This window comes from Gallinula chloropus, assembly GCF_964237585.1.
Source record: "Gallinula chloropus genome assembly, chromosome: 2".
Lineage (NCBI taxonomy): Eukaryota > Metazoa > Chordata > Aves > Gruiformes > Rallidae > Gallinula > Gallinula chloropus.
The window spans coordinates 104,309,201-104,324,629 of record NC_140086.1 but is presented as its reverse complement, the minus strand read 5'-3'; the positions used below and the strand labels follow the sequence as shown (position 1 = coordinate 104,324,629).

General features: G+C 38.0%; 1 protein-coding gene across 1 annotated transcript in view; it reads left to right on the top strand.

Moving 5' to 3' along the window:
- Positions 1–15,429, top strand: part of CNTNAP2 (contactin associated protein 2) — a gene marked incomplete at both ends in the record, with an annotated part of 1,153,104 nt that overhangs the window by 691,341 nt on the left and 446,334 nt on the right. Inside the window, one exon of the mRNA XM_084260050.1 lies at positions 11,200–11,371. Within this exon, the coding sequence (XP_084116176.1) occupies positions 11,200–11,371 (172 nt within the window). The remainder of the gene's footprint in view (positions 1–11,199; positions 11,372–15,429) is intronic.

The following is a 15,429-nucleotide window of genomic DNA, read 5'->3' as shown; positions in this document are numbered from 1 at the left end:
GAAAATTTATTTTGTTGCTCTTGTTGACTACAGTTAATGCTGATTTATTATATGGATTTTTTTCTAATACTGATATCAGTTGAATATGCGCTGCTAAATCAGTGCTTGCCACTTAGTAAAATGTTAACAACTGCTAACTTTTCAATTGAACATTGAGCAGATACAAGTCATTCAACTGAGCAGATACAAATCATCCACTAATAAATTAGTTCAGATTCAGAAAGGAGAAAAAGTGTGTGGTTACATTGTAGAGATTTGTTGTTATTTCTTACTAAGTTTTGATAGATAACCTACTGGCAATCTATTTCTGTATTTGTCTTTCTAGTTAGAAATAAGAAAGCTAACTATTGAAATCATAACCATGTGAAAAAACAGATACAATGTTCTACTCTACCACTGAGTTAAAGATGTCTAACACTTCAGTTAAACTATTCAGTTTGCCCAAATGGGTTTGTAATTTGAAAAGTTTATAAATATCTTCTAGTACAAGCAGAGCTAATCTATTGGAAAGTGGAGGGTCTCCTAATCATATTGCTCTATTTACTTCTAAAGTATCAGAATGACCATGTGATTTTGCCTTTTTTTCATCTTGTCTTCATATAATACATAGTAAAAATGCAACTAATAAGAAAAATACCATGCAACATTTTTTTGTCTCTCATGTCTTTAGTTATTATAAACTGAAAAATGTAAAAAAAAAAAAGAAAAAAAATTCTTAATCAGTTCTTGTCCGGGGTGAAAAGGTGTTTGACATGGTTACAAATTAGTCAATTTGGAATTGATTAATTGTATAACATAAATCAAAGGTTAAATCTTAACAGCATTTAATGACTGACTAATTTAAAGATTTACAGGTGATTTAGTAAAAATACGTGTACATATCTATAATGATTAAATAGTAACTTAAATATAGATACTAAGATGACAAGGTTCACACTAACTTACTATAATGTATCTTAAAGTACATAGGTAGTGATATGTATACATAAAACATAAGATAAATAGACAAGCAGTAATATGTCAAACAGAAATATGTGACCCACACACATATAGGCAAGTATCTGTGGTTTGTGTATGTGGAAAGGTGGATGAAAGAAGCTCTTTCCTCTTCAAGTTTAAGACAAAAAACTCACAATGCATCAGCATTCCTCAGCAAGTGACAGTTCAGACTCAAAAGGCTGACTTTACCTTGGTCCTCTGTCAGCAGACAAATCTTGAGGGATTTGCCTGACAGACATTCCACCTCAGGGGAGGTTCTGGTCACAACATACTGTGATCCAGGACAGCTCAAAGGGTCTTGCTTAGAATCCCTATTTATAGTGTCCAAGGCAACTGACTTTTGCCAGGTACTTTTCCATGTTGGTTCAGCTCAGATGGCAAAATATTCTGGTACCTTCCACCAGCTGTGTAGACTTGGAGCTTTTCTGACATCTCCCCCTTTTGGGTCTTGTCCCAGATACTGATGTACCAGGTTATCAGGAGGAGAATGATCATTATTACCATTCCCAATCAACAGGGAAAGCAAGAGCCAGGCACATTAAGGGGGTAGTCCGAACACTTTGCTCTGTTATCTTTCACGATCTGTACCCAACTCATCACAGGCTGCTCTGCAGCCCAGGAAAAGGGGGAGAGCTCACACAAGCACCGAGCAGCTCAAGAGAGAGAGAGTAGCACCACCATAATTCTGCTCTTTTTAATGCAGAGATTTTAAAAGTAATTACAGTGTCTTTCTTGCATAAGATTCTAAGAACCAGAAAGACAGACTTTACTATGAATTTAGTGACCATTTATAGGCATTCCATTAAGCCCTACAGAACTTAATGTACTCAATTTAATTACTCAGATAATATAATTTTATGTGAACTTAAGAACAAAAATATGATTAATCAAGGAAAATCTAAGCTTTACAAAATATGAAAATGATGTAAGATAACTCTTTAAACATCCAATTAATTATTTTTTCTAATTTGCCTTAAAGGGCATCCTTAGTTTTAATTTATAGAAACCATCTAAATGCTGATATATTTATTACTGGTGATTAATATGCTTAAGATAGTTTTTGAAGTCTGGAAAATGAATTTATGGTGTTCAAAACCTGTAAGTGTCAGAATAGATATTTAAGATGCTCTGACTGTCTGAATGCACTTCAAATCAGATCACTTTTAAAGTTTCAAATATGTGGAAGCATATATTAGCAGCAAAGCTCCAACAAGTCTTCGAAACCAAGAGATAATGTTGTTTTCTTGGTAAATCCCTGAGGAAGGTGTTTCTCTCTGTGCTTATAATTGATAAAAGTTAGTTATGAGGTCAGTGAGAAATCTGGCAGTCCTGGAGAACATGAAGTGGATGTCATGAAACTAGAAATAACATGTTTACCTAAAACAAAATTCAACTCCAAACTGGTGCCGTTTACCACAAAGGGATGTGTTATGGTCATACAAACTGTAGTTGCTTTCATCTTTGTACCTCTATTACTTTGAAAAAACAAAAAATCTCTTAGCTGGAACGTGGTGGAAGTAAATCATATGAATCTAACAGAATTGGTTCAATGATTTCTATAATAATATTTTCAGTTGAAGTAAATTCACCTTAGTGATATCATAGCCAGAACTTTACAGTACATAAAAATACAAAGCAAGTTGATGCAGGAGCAGCAAATAAGATTGCACATTTAACGCCAACTGTATAATCTCCACACTATGAATCTCTTAAAGGCTGTAAATAGTGATTGAGTATTTTTTTGCTGCTTATATCTCCTTAAGTGTAATTATCTCCAGCAGTCTCTGGGCATTTTTAATCTTCATGAGGGATTTTCTGTAGAAGTGAAACTTTGAAAATCTACTGTACATTTATTCTCTTTGTTATAAAATAGAAATCCTGTGAATAGCTTGTATTAAATGAGTAGTGTAAATGTACAGATTTGCTGCAATTTGATCATTATGTAGCTTTCTGCAATTTCTGTTATATCCAACAAAATAAGATAGAAATTGCAGTAAAGTGTTAGATGGAATTACATTAGTCAAGACTGTTAATAGTGATCATTCTTACTTGCTTCTCTCCATGTCAGAAAAGTCATGCTTGAAACTTGCTACTATAGTTTTTGTTTCCAGTTACTTGAAGTACAGTGTTATCTAGACAAGAAAATGGGGAGAGCTTTTGAGTTTATTACAAAACCGAGTTCTTGCTGATTTCATATTTTAGGGTTTCAGCCATGCATGCCCTATATTTTTTTAAATGGAATCTCACTTACAAGCATAGGAAATTTCATTTAAAAACAGCAGAGGACATTTTCATTCCTATTAGTTTTTCAGAGGATACCAAAAATATTTTATAAGAAGTTTAACTGTTCCTCTGACAGGAAACAAAATTGTCTTTGTGATAAGAACAACCAGAGCATAAAACTCTGCCGAAGTGCTACACAATAAGTGATATTTTTGCACACTTTTTTTTTCCCCCAATTTTATCTCATTTCATGATGTTATTTATATTAACCAATATGCAGAAGAACTTTTTCACAGTGAGGGTGACAGAGCCCTGGCACAGGCTGCCCAGGGAGGTGGTGGAGTCTCCATCTCTGGAGATATTCAAGATGCGTCTGGACGCCTATCTGTGCAATATGAGCTGGGGAGCTGCTTTGGCAGGGGGGTTGGACCCAATGATCTCTGGAGGTCCCTTCCAACCCCTATGATTCTGTGATTCTGTGATTATTACAATTGCAGTGTCCTGCATTATTTTGATTATTCACAGTTTCTAAGTAACAGGTATCTAAAATTTTAAAGTAGTTGATTGTCTTTTTATTGTACTTTTCCTGAGGAGTTTCTATTTGTGTCTTAAGTAGCTGACTACTCTCAAAGTCTGTTGAAGTAGTCAGGAACTGGAAATGTTTGACAACTGGCAAAATAATTTCTGAAAAGAAAAAAAAAAAAGAAAACTAGCTACTACAAAAACTGGACTTTCCTCAGTGGAGCTCTTGTCTATATAAGACACACTTTCCATCAAGTAGAGCTGCTGCTTCCACTTCAGGATAAAATAAATTGCTTTTATAGCATGAATTACCAACCATTTACCCATTTACATCAGTTCTTGTCAAAATATGGACTTGGGAAAACATTTATTTGCAAGAAAATAAATCTTGCTGTTCATTCCTTTTTTGAATATAGAAATAGCAAGAGGATCCAGTTTTTATATTATTTTGTGAAAAAACATGCATTTCCTATATCAATAAGTGTAGTAAAACCAACAATATGCACAACTGAGCCACCCACCATGCAAAGGAAGCAGAGCAGCGATTCAAATAAAAGATGGAAAATTATCTGTGCATTGAGTAGATAATACCTGATTTATTTCTGTTGTGATTTGGACAAGTATCAATTTTAGCATTTATGTATATTTTTAAGGCTATTTTCCTTAATTTTTTCCCCTTGTGCTCTTCCTTTGAAGATTCTACCATACCCTACATACAGTAGCATTTAATCCTTTTTTCCCAGCGGACAATAATATTTTACTGCCGTTCTAAAATATCTAGGCAAGCATCTATCCAATCTACAGAAGAACTTCAGAGACAGCCATAAAGGGGGAGAAGCCATTATGTTTCGTGTAGTCATAGAGCTGGAAGAGACTTCAATCTCATCTTCCCCCAGTCTGAAAACAAAATCAGTAAAACCAGTCCCATGCAATAATTATATTTGTTCTCTTCCAGTACCAAGCAGTGGTTCATCTTACAAAATTTTGGTGTCTGTAGGGTATTTGTATTTGTAAGGATGTCTATTATGGGAAGGTAAGCCTGCAGCAGTCAGGTATACTGTTCTTGTACCTGGTTTGCAACAGGTCTTTTCATTGAAGAGTTTTATCTGACAATACTAATAGTTAGTTTCTTTTCTGAATATAGAAGTCTTTTTAGATTGTTAGGAATCCAACCTCTACAATTCTGTGATTCTGTGATTCTGTAATCCTTTCTATTGCAGTGCTACCTGAACTAGGGTATGAAGTTTAGCTATTTAAACAAATACTGGTATTTAGGACATCTTGTTGTATTTATTAAAACTGAAATAACTCCCTGTGAATGAAAATCACACTTGTGTTCTGCTTAATTAGTTAGATTTCTTAACAAGTGTAGTGCAGGTGGTATGTGTTTTGAGAACAGAGGGGGGCTATGTGCCTGTTTCCCCATAGCAGAAGGATTTTCCACCCTTGGGCACAATCTGCCAGACATTCTCTCTCTTTGGGAATGACATGGTCTACATATTTTGCAGATGTTGACTTTAAAAATGGGAAAGATAGTATGTTTGCAATTACCTTAAGAAAGGAAAAAGAAAAAAAAAAAACCAAGAAGAAAAAATAGTACCTGTCCTTGGGCATTGAAAAGTAAAAGGAAAGGAAAAAGATACCATAGTTAAAGGTGAGATATACCTCAGCGCCTATTGACGGGCCTATTATAGCTCTTATTACAGTTCATTTCAGACGGCTGAACTGGTACCATCACCTTGCAAGCTGAAAGTCCAAGTTACAACCTTGCTATTTTCCAACACTAACTAGAAGCCCCAAATATATTTGAATCTTTTGAATACTATGGCCAGCCATTGGGAAAAGTGTCTCAAAACAGTTCTTCTAAACAACTACACTGTTTTTCACAGTAAAGGTCCAGAGCGATCTGAGAAGAGCACTGAATTAACAAAGCTGGTAAAGAGAGACAATTATACTGTAGTCTTATTCTTCCCTTGTTACCATTAATAATTTTCCAGTATGCTGTTAAACATAGTCTGCCTTGCTCCTGTTTCTGGTTTTGTTGCTGCCTTCGTAGCTGTATTTCCTCTATTTCTTTTCTGGGCTATTATCTAAGCCATTTAATATCTTGTAAAATAATACTTGTATATATTGCATTGTGGCTTGAAGACAGTTGGTTCACAGCTAGTTGCTCAGCTGTTAGCATCTGAGTACATTTTGGGCTTTTTCTTAGTTAGGTTGTTGTATTATCTACCTGTTTCCCTGGTGACCAACTTATAAACAATACCAGTATAATTGCATGTTCAGATAAACTATTATGCCATACATGACCTATATCTATGGCTAGGTCACATAACTGTAGAATCATTATACCTACATCTCAGGTATTCTCCAGGAAGAATTTCTCTGGTAAAGGATAACTGTATTGGTATTCTTTGTACCTCAGGTAGAGATGTCCTAGAAGCTGCATTTTAAATAATTAAATCCCATCAAGAACTGGTAGGTACTGAATCAGTGTTATTGGACTGAATTTAGGATTAAGGAATCATAGTTTACAGAGAGACTGACAAATCTCAATGCTTTTCCAGAACTGTCTTTAATTAATAAGCAGACAGATGGCTATAAAATATTTTTTGAGAAGAGGGTCTGGCTGAGGACCAGATTTCCAGAGGAGACAAAACAAATCAGGAGTCACACCACTGGTAGAAAATGCTGCCAAGTCTTGCGAGATATGATTAAACTTTTTCATCATAATGTGAATTACATGTACAGAGAAGATTCTGCAAAGCCCACTGGAGACTTCATTAAAGCTATCCAGTTTTACCTAGAGGGCTCCTGTGTGCTCAAGGAGTGCTAGAAGTACAATATCCTCTTGTCCTAAGCTCTAGCGTTAGTAAAATGTGCTTTTCTCTACCTAAAAAGAAACATTCTCATGTTTCTCTTTCATGGCAAAAGTAAAGATTAATTTATTAGACAATGCTTTATTCAATGAATTGGTGGCTTTCTCTGCAAACACACTGAGAAAAATTGTAGTTCCCATTCTGGTTTGCCTTTCTACACTCCACTGAGCAGGACTCTGAAGTCCTTTTATTTTCAGGACAGTTAATACAGTTACTAGACATGGGATCCAAATATCTTGGCAAACTCTATCCTTAGTCTTGATATTCCATAAGGCAGAATTATGACTGAACTTGGAGAGGCATGACTCTTGAAACCTCCAGTACTGGACCTGTGTTCCTTCAAATACTTAGAAAGTGTATGTGTTTGCTTTTTTTGAGCATTTCTATAGCTTCACATAGATGCAATGAAATGAAAAAAATATTCCATTTTAACTCATCCCTTCTGCAGTTTGTTTAATTTAGTTTATGGCATGCTCTCAGAGCAGGAGACTTCTAGTTTTCCAGAATTATTGCCTGTGTTCCATTTCACACTAAGGACTGCATTCTGATCTGACTGAAGCACGCATATAATAGTACAGTGATTTTTGGGTAGGTAGGTGTATGGATCTTTTCTTTTAGCATCTTTTCCTGTTTATTAACATATGAAACACCAGCTATGTCTTCAATCTAAGTGCATTATTAGCACTGAATTCAAATTTTGTTCTGTGGGTTCAGAATAACATCTTTTGTCTCTGTATGATTATGTATAGAAAATTTGAATATTAGTTGACACTTGAACAATACTGTGCTGGTTTTTAATCCTGATATTGGAGTGTAAAGGAGAGTACCTGACTTTAAGGTGCATCTGTAATCACAAGTATGAACATTGTTTTAAACTGTCCAAACTGTATTTCATGTGCATTTGGAAAATGTAAATAATTTCTTGTCAGCAAGATCAATACAGTGCTGTCCAAATTGTTCATTCATTATTTTTAATTTTTCAAGTGATAGCATTACTGTCAGCTTTGGTTACAGAACTTCATTTAATTAAAAAGTCATTCACTGTAGGAAGGATGATGAAGTGAATCATGTCTCAGTAATGGAAATCAGGAAGGGGAAGGTGTTGTTCTGTATGTTGAAACAACAACTAGAAGGTCGTTCTAGATATATGTTTGAGGCAGAAGCTTTGCCCCAATTGCCTGGGACTAGAGTTGTCCAAATTGTCCAGGTCACACCAATAGTACTGAGGGTTAGACTGTATGCCTAATGGTTCGAAACAATGTAAGTGTTACACACAAGGCTTATCTAGTTGCTTTACTACATGCTAAACTCTTTACTTAACAGCATGTTTATTAACTGCATTCTGAAAAGTTTGTCAAAGCTATGGCAATGATTGTAAAACAGGAAAAAAATGGTCTTAGAGAAGGCCAGTTTGTGAGAAGCTTATGGTTCAAAAAATCACCATTCTTCCATTCCCTTTGGATAGCAAATTGGTTTTTGAAATTATCTCTTTCCATATCTGTTATAGTATAGCATGACTGAAGTGCCTTGAGGCAGCCAGTCAGTCTGACAGACAATTTAAACAAGGTGCTGTACAGGTGCATAAAATCCCTCCTTCTTCTAGTTCCTTACCTGATTAGAAACAGGAAAGGGAGTAGCAGGAAGATAGGCAAAGACATAGTCTTCATCCATTGGTAAATACAGAAAAGTTCAGAATCCCAAACTGACTAATGTTCAATGAATGCAGCTCCATTGGCTAATGGAGGAAAGCTTAGTTTATGTAATTAGGGTAGGAGCAATCGCCATCTCCAGCCACTCCAGCCCATATAACTCCTTCCACTGCAGTCAACGCAGCTCAGCCTGGGGACCCAGGGACCTGGGGTGTCTGCCCCAGGCTGAGTGAGCCAGCTGCCACATTCCTGTTTGCAGGTTCAACCAGCAGCGAAGCTGAAGAACATGTTCCAGAGACCAGTAATAACTGTGGCTATTATTGTGTAGGACAAGAACTGATATTCAGATGCAGTGAAACTGAGAATCACATACTGAAATGCCTCCATGGTTCTCAAATGCTATCAAATATTGGTTATAAATTTTGGAATATATTGCTGAATCATACATTTGTGGCTTAGTTACTTGGATTGTGCTCCTTTTTATGTGAGGAGTAAATGGTGGCTCTAGCCTTTGATCTCAATGCTTGTAGGATCGTGGATAATCTTTCATTATATTAACATACACTGATATAATGTCCTTGAATTTCTGAGTTTACATGAATGCTACTAAGAATTTACTTCAGTCTTGGTGACCTTGAATTTAATATTTAAAACAAAGGAACTATGGAAATGCTTTGAACTGGAAGTTGATACACAGGTTTCCTGCACAGGTCTGCCAATGCACTGAAGATCTAAATGATCATGCGCTTGGTGTTAGTTTGGGGCTCTTGTTGAGGAGTTCAGGGTAGTTTCAGTGTCAGCTTGAAAAACAGACAATTATACCGAAAAGTTAGCTGTTTAAATATAACTGGAGAAAGCACCTGATAGGAACCTGCAAATACTGTGTTTGCATCCACCACACAAAGGATTAACTTGCACTTTCTGTCTCTCTGATCTGTTTGTAAAGCCTCAGATGAACCGATTTACTCAGTCACTAGAAATAGCAAGTTAAAAAAACCCTGTGAGGCAGGTTTCTGAATGCACTGTCCTCTCTTCATCAGATAAGACAATGCACATGCAGGGAAGAGAAGATAAATCCTGTTCCTCAACTTTACTTTTCTGTCAATCCAAAATAACAATGCACACAGTCTAGGATTGGCACCATTTTGGTGGGAGTCAGTTGGTCTGGTGAGGGTATTATGCACTAGTTAGGCAATTGAGGGATCCCTAGGAGTTTTTTTATTCTCCATCTGATGTGTATTAGTGGGAGGGGGTTATTTACCTTTGTCATAGCAGTTTATGGCTCACTGCTATAGTATCATAATTTTGCTCTGAAGGTGATACCACCTCAAGCCAAGTCTTTGTCCAATTTCTTGAAATGCTTGTCAGAGCTAATATTTAGCATGGTCACTGATTAATTACTGCAACATCTCTGATAATTCTGCGGTGCCACCAGTGAACTCCTAAGTGTTCACTGATGTGAATACAGAAATTGAGGAGCTACCAGCAGTAATTTTTGGCTGATGAGCAAGACTGTTGTAGAATTTTATTCTTTTTTAAAATGCTGGTCATATGAATGTTCTGGTAAAGCCTTTCAGTTATGATGGTTTTTAATTGTATTTTGGGAAGGACTTACGTTAGCTGAGTTATTTTTAGTAATAGGTGCTACATTAAGTAGCATCTGTCCTCAAGCTCCAGTTACTCGTTACTGCCCTCTATCCATTGTCCTTTATTTCAGCCAAGCCAACTATTGGTGAGGCACGTGATAAACTGTATTCAGGAACAGAATTTAAAATTATGCTTATTCCTTTTTCCTGTTGCTGTTCAAACATTGTCCGTTTGATAATCTGTTACTCAACCATCTCCACAAATAGTTGTTTCCATGTTACTGAAGAAGGCAATAATGCATTGTGGATCAGAAGTTGGGTAGGAAAATGGGAGAAGGAATGGGAGCTGTATTATCTGTTTTAGCTAACAAAACAAGATTATGTGAATCTTTTTTTACCATTGTCCATTAAGAACTGCTTGGCTAGTCGTCTTCCTAGCTGAAGTCTGCAGAACCCTTTTACATTTTTCAAACTTTCTACCTTTTGTACCAATAAACTGTTGTTAACTCCTCTCCCTTCCTGCTTTCATCTTAAACAGATTCTAAATTATTTTCTTCAAGCGTTTTCAGGGACTTCATTGGCAAAGATTTATAAGTAGAGAATCAAGTTCTGTCTTATCAAGGACATTTTTCTCAAGTAAATTGACACATTCACTTCTGAAGAGTATTCAGTTAAACAATTTCATAGAAACATCCTCTGCTTCCTGCCTTTTAGTCTGAGTCAAGACACTAATTCATTCTCACCTCTTATAAACCACCTTCAGAAAGACAGGCAAATGAATGTATTCAGTGTGAAAATGAAAATACTACAGATTGTCATCAGATCTTTCAGAAACGGGCCAAGACATTAGATTTTAGGCCTAGTTTCAATTTTGTAGAAAGTTTCCAGCACAAATATTCATTGCCCAAGAAGCTCAATTCTAGAGAAAGCTGAACTTGAAACTTCACTTCATGGGATTCATGGAATCCTTTTTTCTCAGAAAAATCTGAGGAATGGGAATATGAGTCCTAAAATTCAGCAATGAATCCTTCTTCTCTTATTCTCTGTATGAAGAGAGAACTAACGAGAAACTGCAAAAGGGGGCTGTAGAAGGAGAAGGGTAGGAGAAAACTTCCATCCTGTAGACAAAAATTAGGGAGTCAGCAGTGTGAATTCTTGCAGGTAGTTGCCAATGACTTACATCAATAACATTGCAATGTAATCTAATAACTGTATAATATTTCCTTCCTAACTTGCCTTTTTCTTCCTTCATCTAGAAAACACGTCCTTTCCTGTGAAAAAATACTGACTCGGGTAATAGTATGGGAAGCTAATAATGTTCCTTATTCTGCTGCTCTGCAGGGTTTCCGCTGCAGATGAATGACTCGGATCACTGGCTCTTCCAACATTCGTTTCAAGGATGCATGCAGTTTATTCATGTGGATGACCAGCTGGTGGACTTGCACGCAGTGGAGCATGGGCAGCTGGGAAGCTTTGCCAATGTTACCATTGACATGTGTGCCATTATCGACAGGTGAGTTGTGGAGACATCTCTGATACTCTTGATAGATGTCCTGCATATTCTGCAAATACACAGTGATACAGAAAGGATGGTTCTGACACTGCCAGTGATCAAGTCAAAGCATCCCTACCTTTTTAGCAGTGGGAACTGGAGATGATGGCTGTAAGTTGTAGATTTTGCACTGCGCAGTGGAAAGCATATCTCCAATATCCCTAGTCTCGGGCAGAGGAGATCAAAAGCTCTTTCAAGTTCATTTAAGCCCACAGGTCAATAATATGGCTGCCTTGAATAGAGGGAACTCTCCCAAAAAATCACACATTTTGTTGATTTCTTAGATGATTTCTATGGAGTTCTTTTTGCAACTAGCAGTTGTGCTTCCTGGCTTCAGTGCCTTCTGGCTTTGCTGAATTTCTCTGAGAACTGAAATAGGTCCACATACTTGCACAACTGTGCAAACATTATTAAAATAATGCTTAGTCTTTTGGGTTTTTTCCTCCATCCTGACCGAAACCAGGACACAAACTGAGAAGAGTAGATCATAATTATTGCAGGCTTTTGCTTTGAGCCCCACCCTTTCAACCAGTTAATTTCTGTTACTCCTGATTAACAATTTCTTCTTTGTTGCCATAAAAGAAGAAAACTAGGAAAGACAGGGAAAAAGCAAGTAGCCCAACTCCTTAATGCAGGCAGCTTGGTTTATTAAACCCTCTGTGAATCTGCTGGAATGCTGAAAGTGACCTTTTAGAATTCTGCTTTCAAAGAAGCAAAGATTACATTATCACAGAACCCTAAAATAACTGAGGTAACAAGCAAACATTGGAGTTCATGTGGTCCAAACATGGTTCAAAGCAGGGCAAACTTCAAAGCTGTGTGAGGTTGCTCAGGGCCATATCCAGTCAAGTTTTGAGTAACTCCACGGATGGAGATTCCACAGGCCAACTGACTCTGAATGTCATCAGTAAAGATCTGCATAGCTGTAGTAAGGAAATATATGTGCTTTTATTTTCCTACTGAAAATTAAGAGAGTCTCAAAGAGATAAATGGTACTGTGAATAAATGAAACATAGCATACTGCTTTGGTCACACAAAATGTCTTCTCTTCCTGAAATGTTGATAATCACTTTGCACTAAACGTGTTGTGGTGAGTTGACATTTTTCAGCAGCCAAACAACCCTTCTTACCTTTTGCTCTCTCCTTTCTCCCAGGAGATAGAGGAAAAAATAGAAGGATGGTGAAATGATTTATGGATTAAGATGACAATTTAGTAAGAATGGCAATTTAATAAGAGAAGCAAAAGCTACACATACAAGCAAAGCAAAAATAAGGAGTTAATTCACTCCTTCACATCAGCAGGCCGATGTCCAGACACTTTCTGGGAAGCAGGGCCTCAGCACATGTAATGGCTGAAGGGAAGCTCTATCACACTAAACACCTCCTCTTCCTTCTCCATTCCCTGAGTTCTTATTGCTGAGTATGACATTGTATGGAAAATTCCTATGGTCAGTTTAGGTCAGCTGTTCCCTCCTATCGTTCTGCTCATCCCTGGCCTCCTGACCATTATAGGGAAAGGTGTGGAGGGACAGCCTTGACACTGTGCCAGTGCCATTCAGCAGCAGGCAGCACACTGGAGTGTTACCACCACTCTAGCTGGGGAGCACAGCACCATACACAATGCTGTGAAGACAGTTAACTTCATGCCAACAGACCCAGTAAACCATTTGAGTAATGTCAGTGTTAAGGAGCGTGCTTTATGGCACACCAGTGAGTTCTTCTGGCATGTCTGGCCACTTGGGATTGCTGCTTCTCACAGGCCTCTGGAGGGTTAGTCATAGTGAAGGAAGGAAGAGCTGCTATCATAGGGAAGGAGTTTGTTCTGTTTTCTTACATACAACTGAAATTAGAAAGGGCTAGTATTTGGTAGCTTGAAATCCTTAGTTTATTTTGAATATTTGTCTTCGGAAATGTAAATTGACTTGCAAGAAGGATGTGAAGATATATCTAATTAAGTCTCTGCTTCCCCCCCCTGAAAATCTAAGCTTATGTGACAGTTCGTATTGAATCCACTTATGCCAATGTTGATTAGAAATAATTCCATCATAGTGAAGTTAATCAGAATTAGGCTTTTGCAATGTATTACAATGTAATTACCTTACAATGTAAGTTAATTAGACTCAAGAGCTTTACAATGCATTTTTGAAAAACAGGACTTAAAGCTTCCTGTGTCAAACTGCTTAGTTTTAAAGTGAACTTCATGTAGAAGTTACTATTTATAAGTTACTTACTTTTGTAATTTCTGCAGAGAAGGACCTGGGGGTCCTGGTTGATGACAGGTTGGCCATGAGCCAGCAGTGTGCCCTGGTGGCTAAGAGAGCCAGTGGGATCCTGGGGTGCATCAAGAGGAGTGTGGCCAGCAGGTCAAAGGAGGTGATCCTCCCCCTCTACTCCGCCCTGATCAGGCCCCACCTCGAGTATTGTGTCTAGTTCTGGGCTCCCTGGTATAAAAAAGACAGGGATGTTCTGGAAAGAGTCCAGAGAAGGGCTGCAAAGATGATTAAGGGACTGGAGCATCTCCCCTGTGAGGAAAGGCTGAGTGAGCTGGGACTGTTCAGTCTAGAGAAAAGAAGACTAAGGGGGGACCTTATTAATGTTTATAAATATCTTAAGTATGGGATGCAGGGGGAAATGGCCAGCCCCTTTTCACTGCTCTGTGGAGACAGGACAAGGGGCAATGGCTGCAACTTGGAGCACAGGAAGTTCCGCACCAACATGCGGAAGAACTTTTTCACAGTGAGGGTGACAGAGCCCTGGGACAGGCTGCCCAGGGAGGTGGTGGAGTCTCCTTCTCTGGAGATATTCAAGACCTGTCTGGACGCCTATCTGTGCAATATGAGCTGGGGAGCTGCTTTGGCAGGGGGGTTGGACCTGATGATCTCTCGAGGTCCCTTCCAACCCCTACAATTCTGGGATTCTGTAACATATAATAATATGTATTCAAACATATCATATAATGCCATCTATCATACATAAGGCATATTACATGCCTTTTATTATTTTAAATTATGATTATGCTTTATATTTACAATATATTTTAATAGAAATACAATTGGTTTAGATATTATCATGATTTTGCACCAGCTGAGAACTGAGCACTAAGGAGCCCCTTGTTCTTTAAAAGGGAGTGGGGGGGGAGGGAGGAGTTAAGGGAGGGGGAGACGGGAAAAAAAAAACTAACCAAGGAACCAAAACCTTGCGGGTTGGGATAGTTTACTGGGAGAGCAGAAAGATAGACATAACAATGATAACAGGACTTTATAGCAAAATATATGAAACTGGTGATACACAATGCAGTGTCCCACCAAACCGCACAAACTCAGGTCATATAGCACAGGACAGCCCTGAAAACCGTTGATCCTAGAGCTGCCTCCTGCTCCTCCCCCCACCAGCCCCCCCCCCTCCCCCCCGTTTTTGCTGCCCATGACGTAATTGGCGTGGAATACCGCCTTTGGCCTGCTCCGGTCATCTGTCCTGGCTGTCTCCCCTCCTTTCTCGTTAGCCACAGACGGGGGAGGGGGGGAGGAGGGAGAAGGGGAAGAGGGGCGGGGAGTGGAGGGAAATAGGAACAACTGAAAAGTCCTTGATTTCTTGGCAGCAACTAGAAACATCCCTGTTATCAGCACTGCTCCCATCCTAACTCCCAAACGTGGCATTCCATACACTACTAGAAATTAACTCTATCCTAGCCAAAACCAGGACAGATATGCTTATGGATTCTCATAATTCTCATTCTGTTTTTCTCTTCTGCCACCTTGGGCAATTATATAAATTAAAACGATACGTCTTATATTTATGCTTTCTAAGCACTGGAAGATTGTGTTGCAAGCAGAGTAACAATTGTATAATCATAGGAAATCAGAACAGTATCCAAAGAATTTTCTTAGGGTTGCTTTTTGCTTTATTTAAGGATTGAGATGTAATCTAGTTTGCTGTTCTCCCACGATCAAGGTTATTTCTTTGTAGTTTGCACTTTAAAACAAACCCTTTGACTAAGAAATAATAATGCCAAGCTTTAG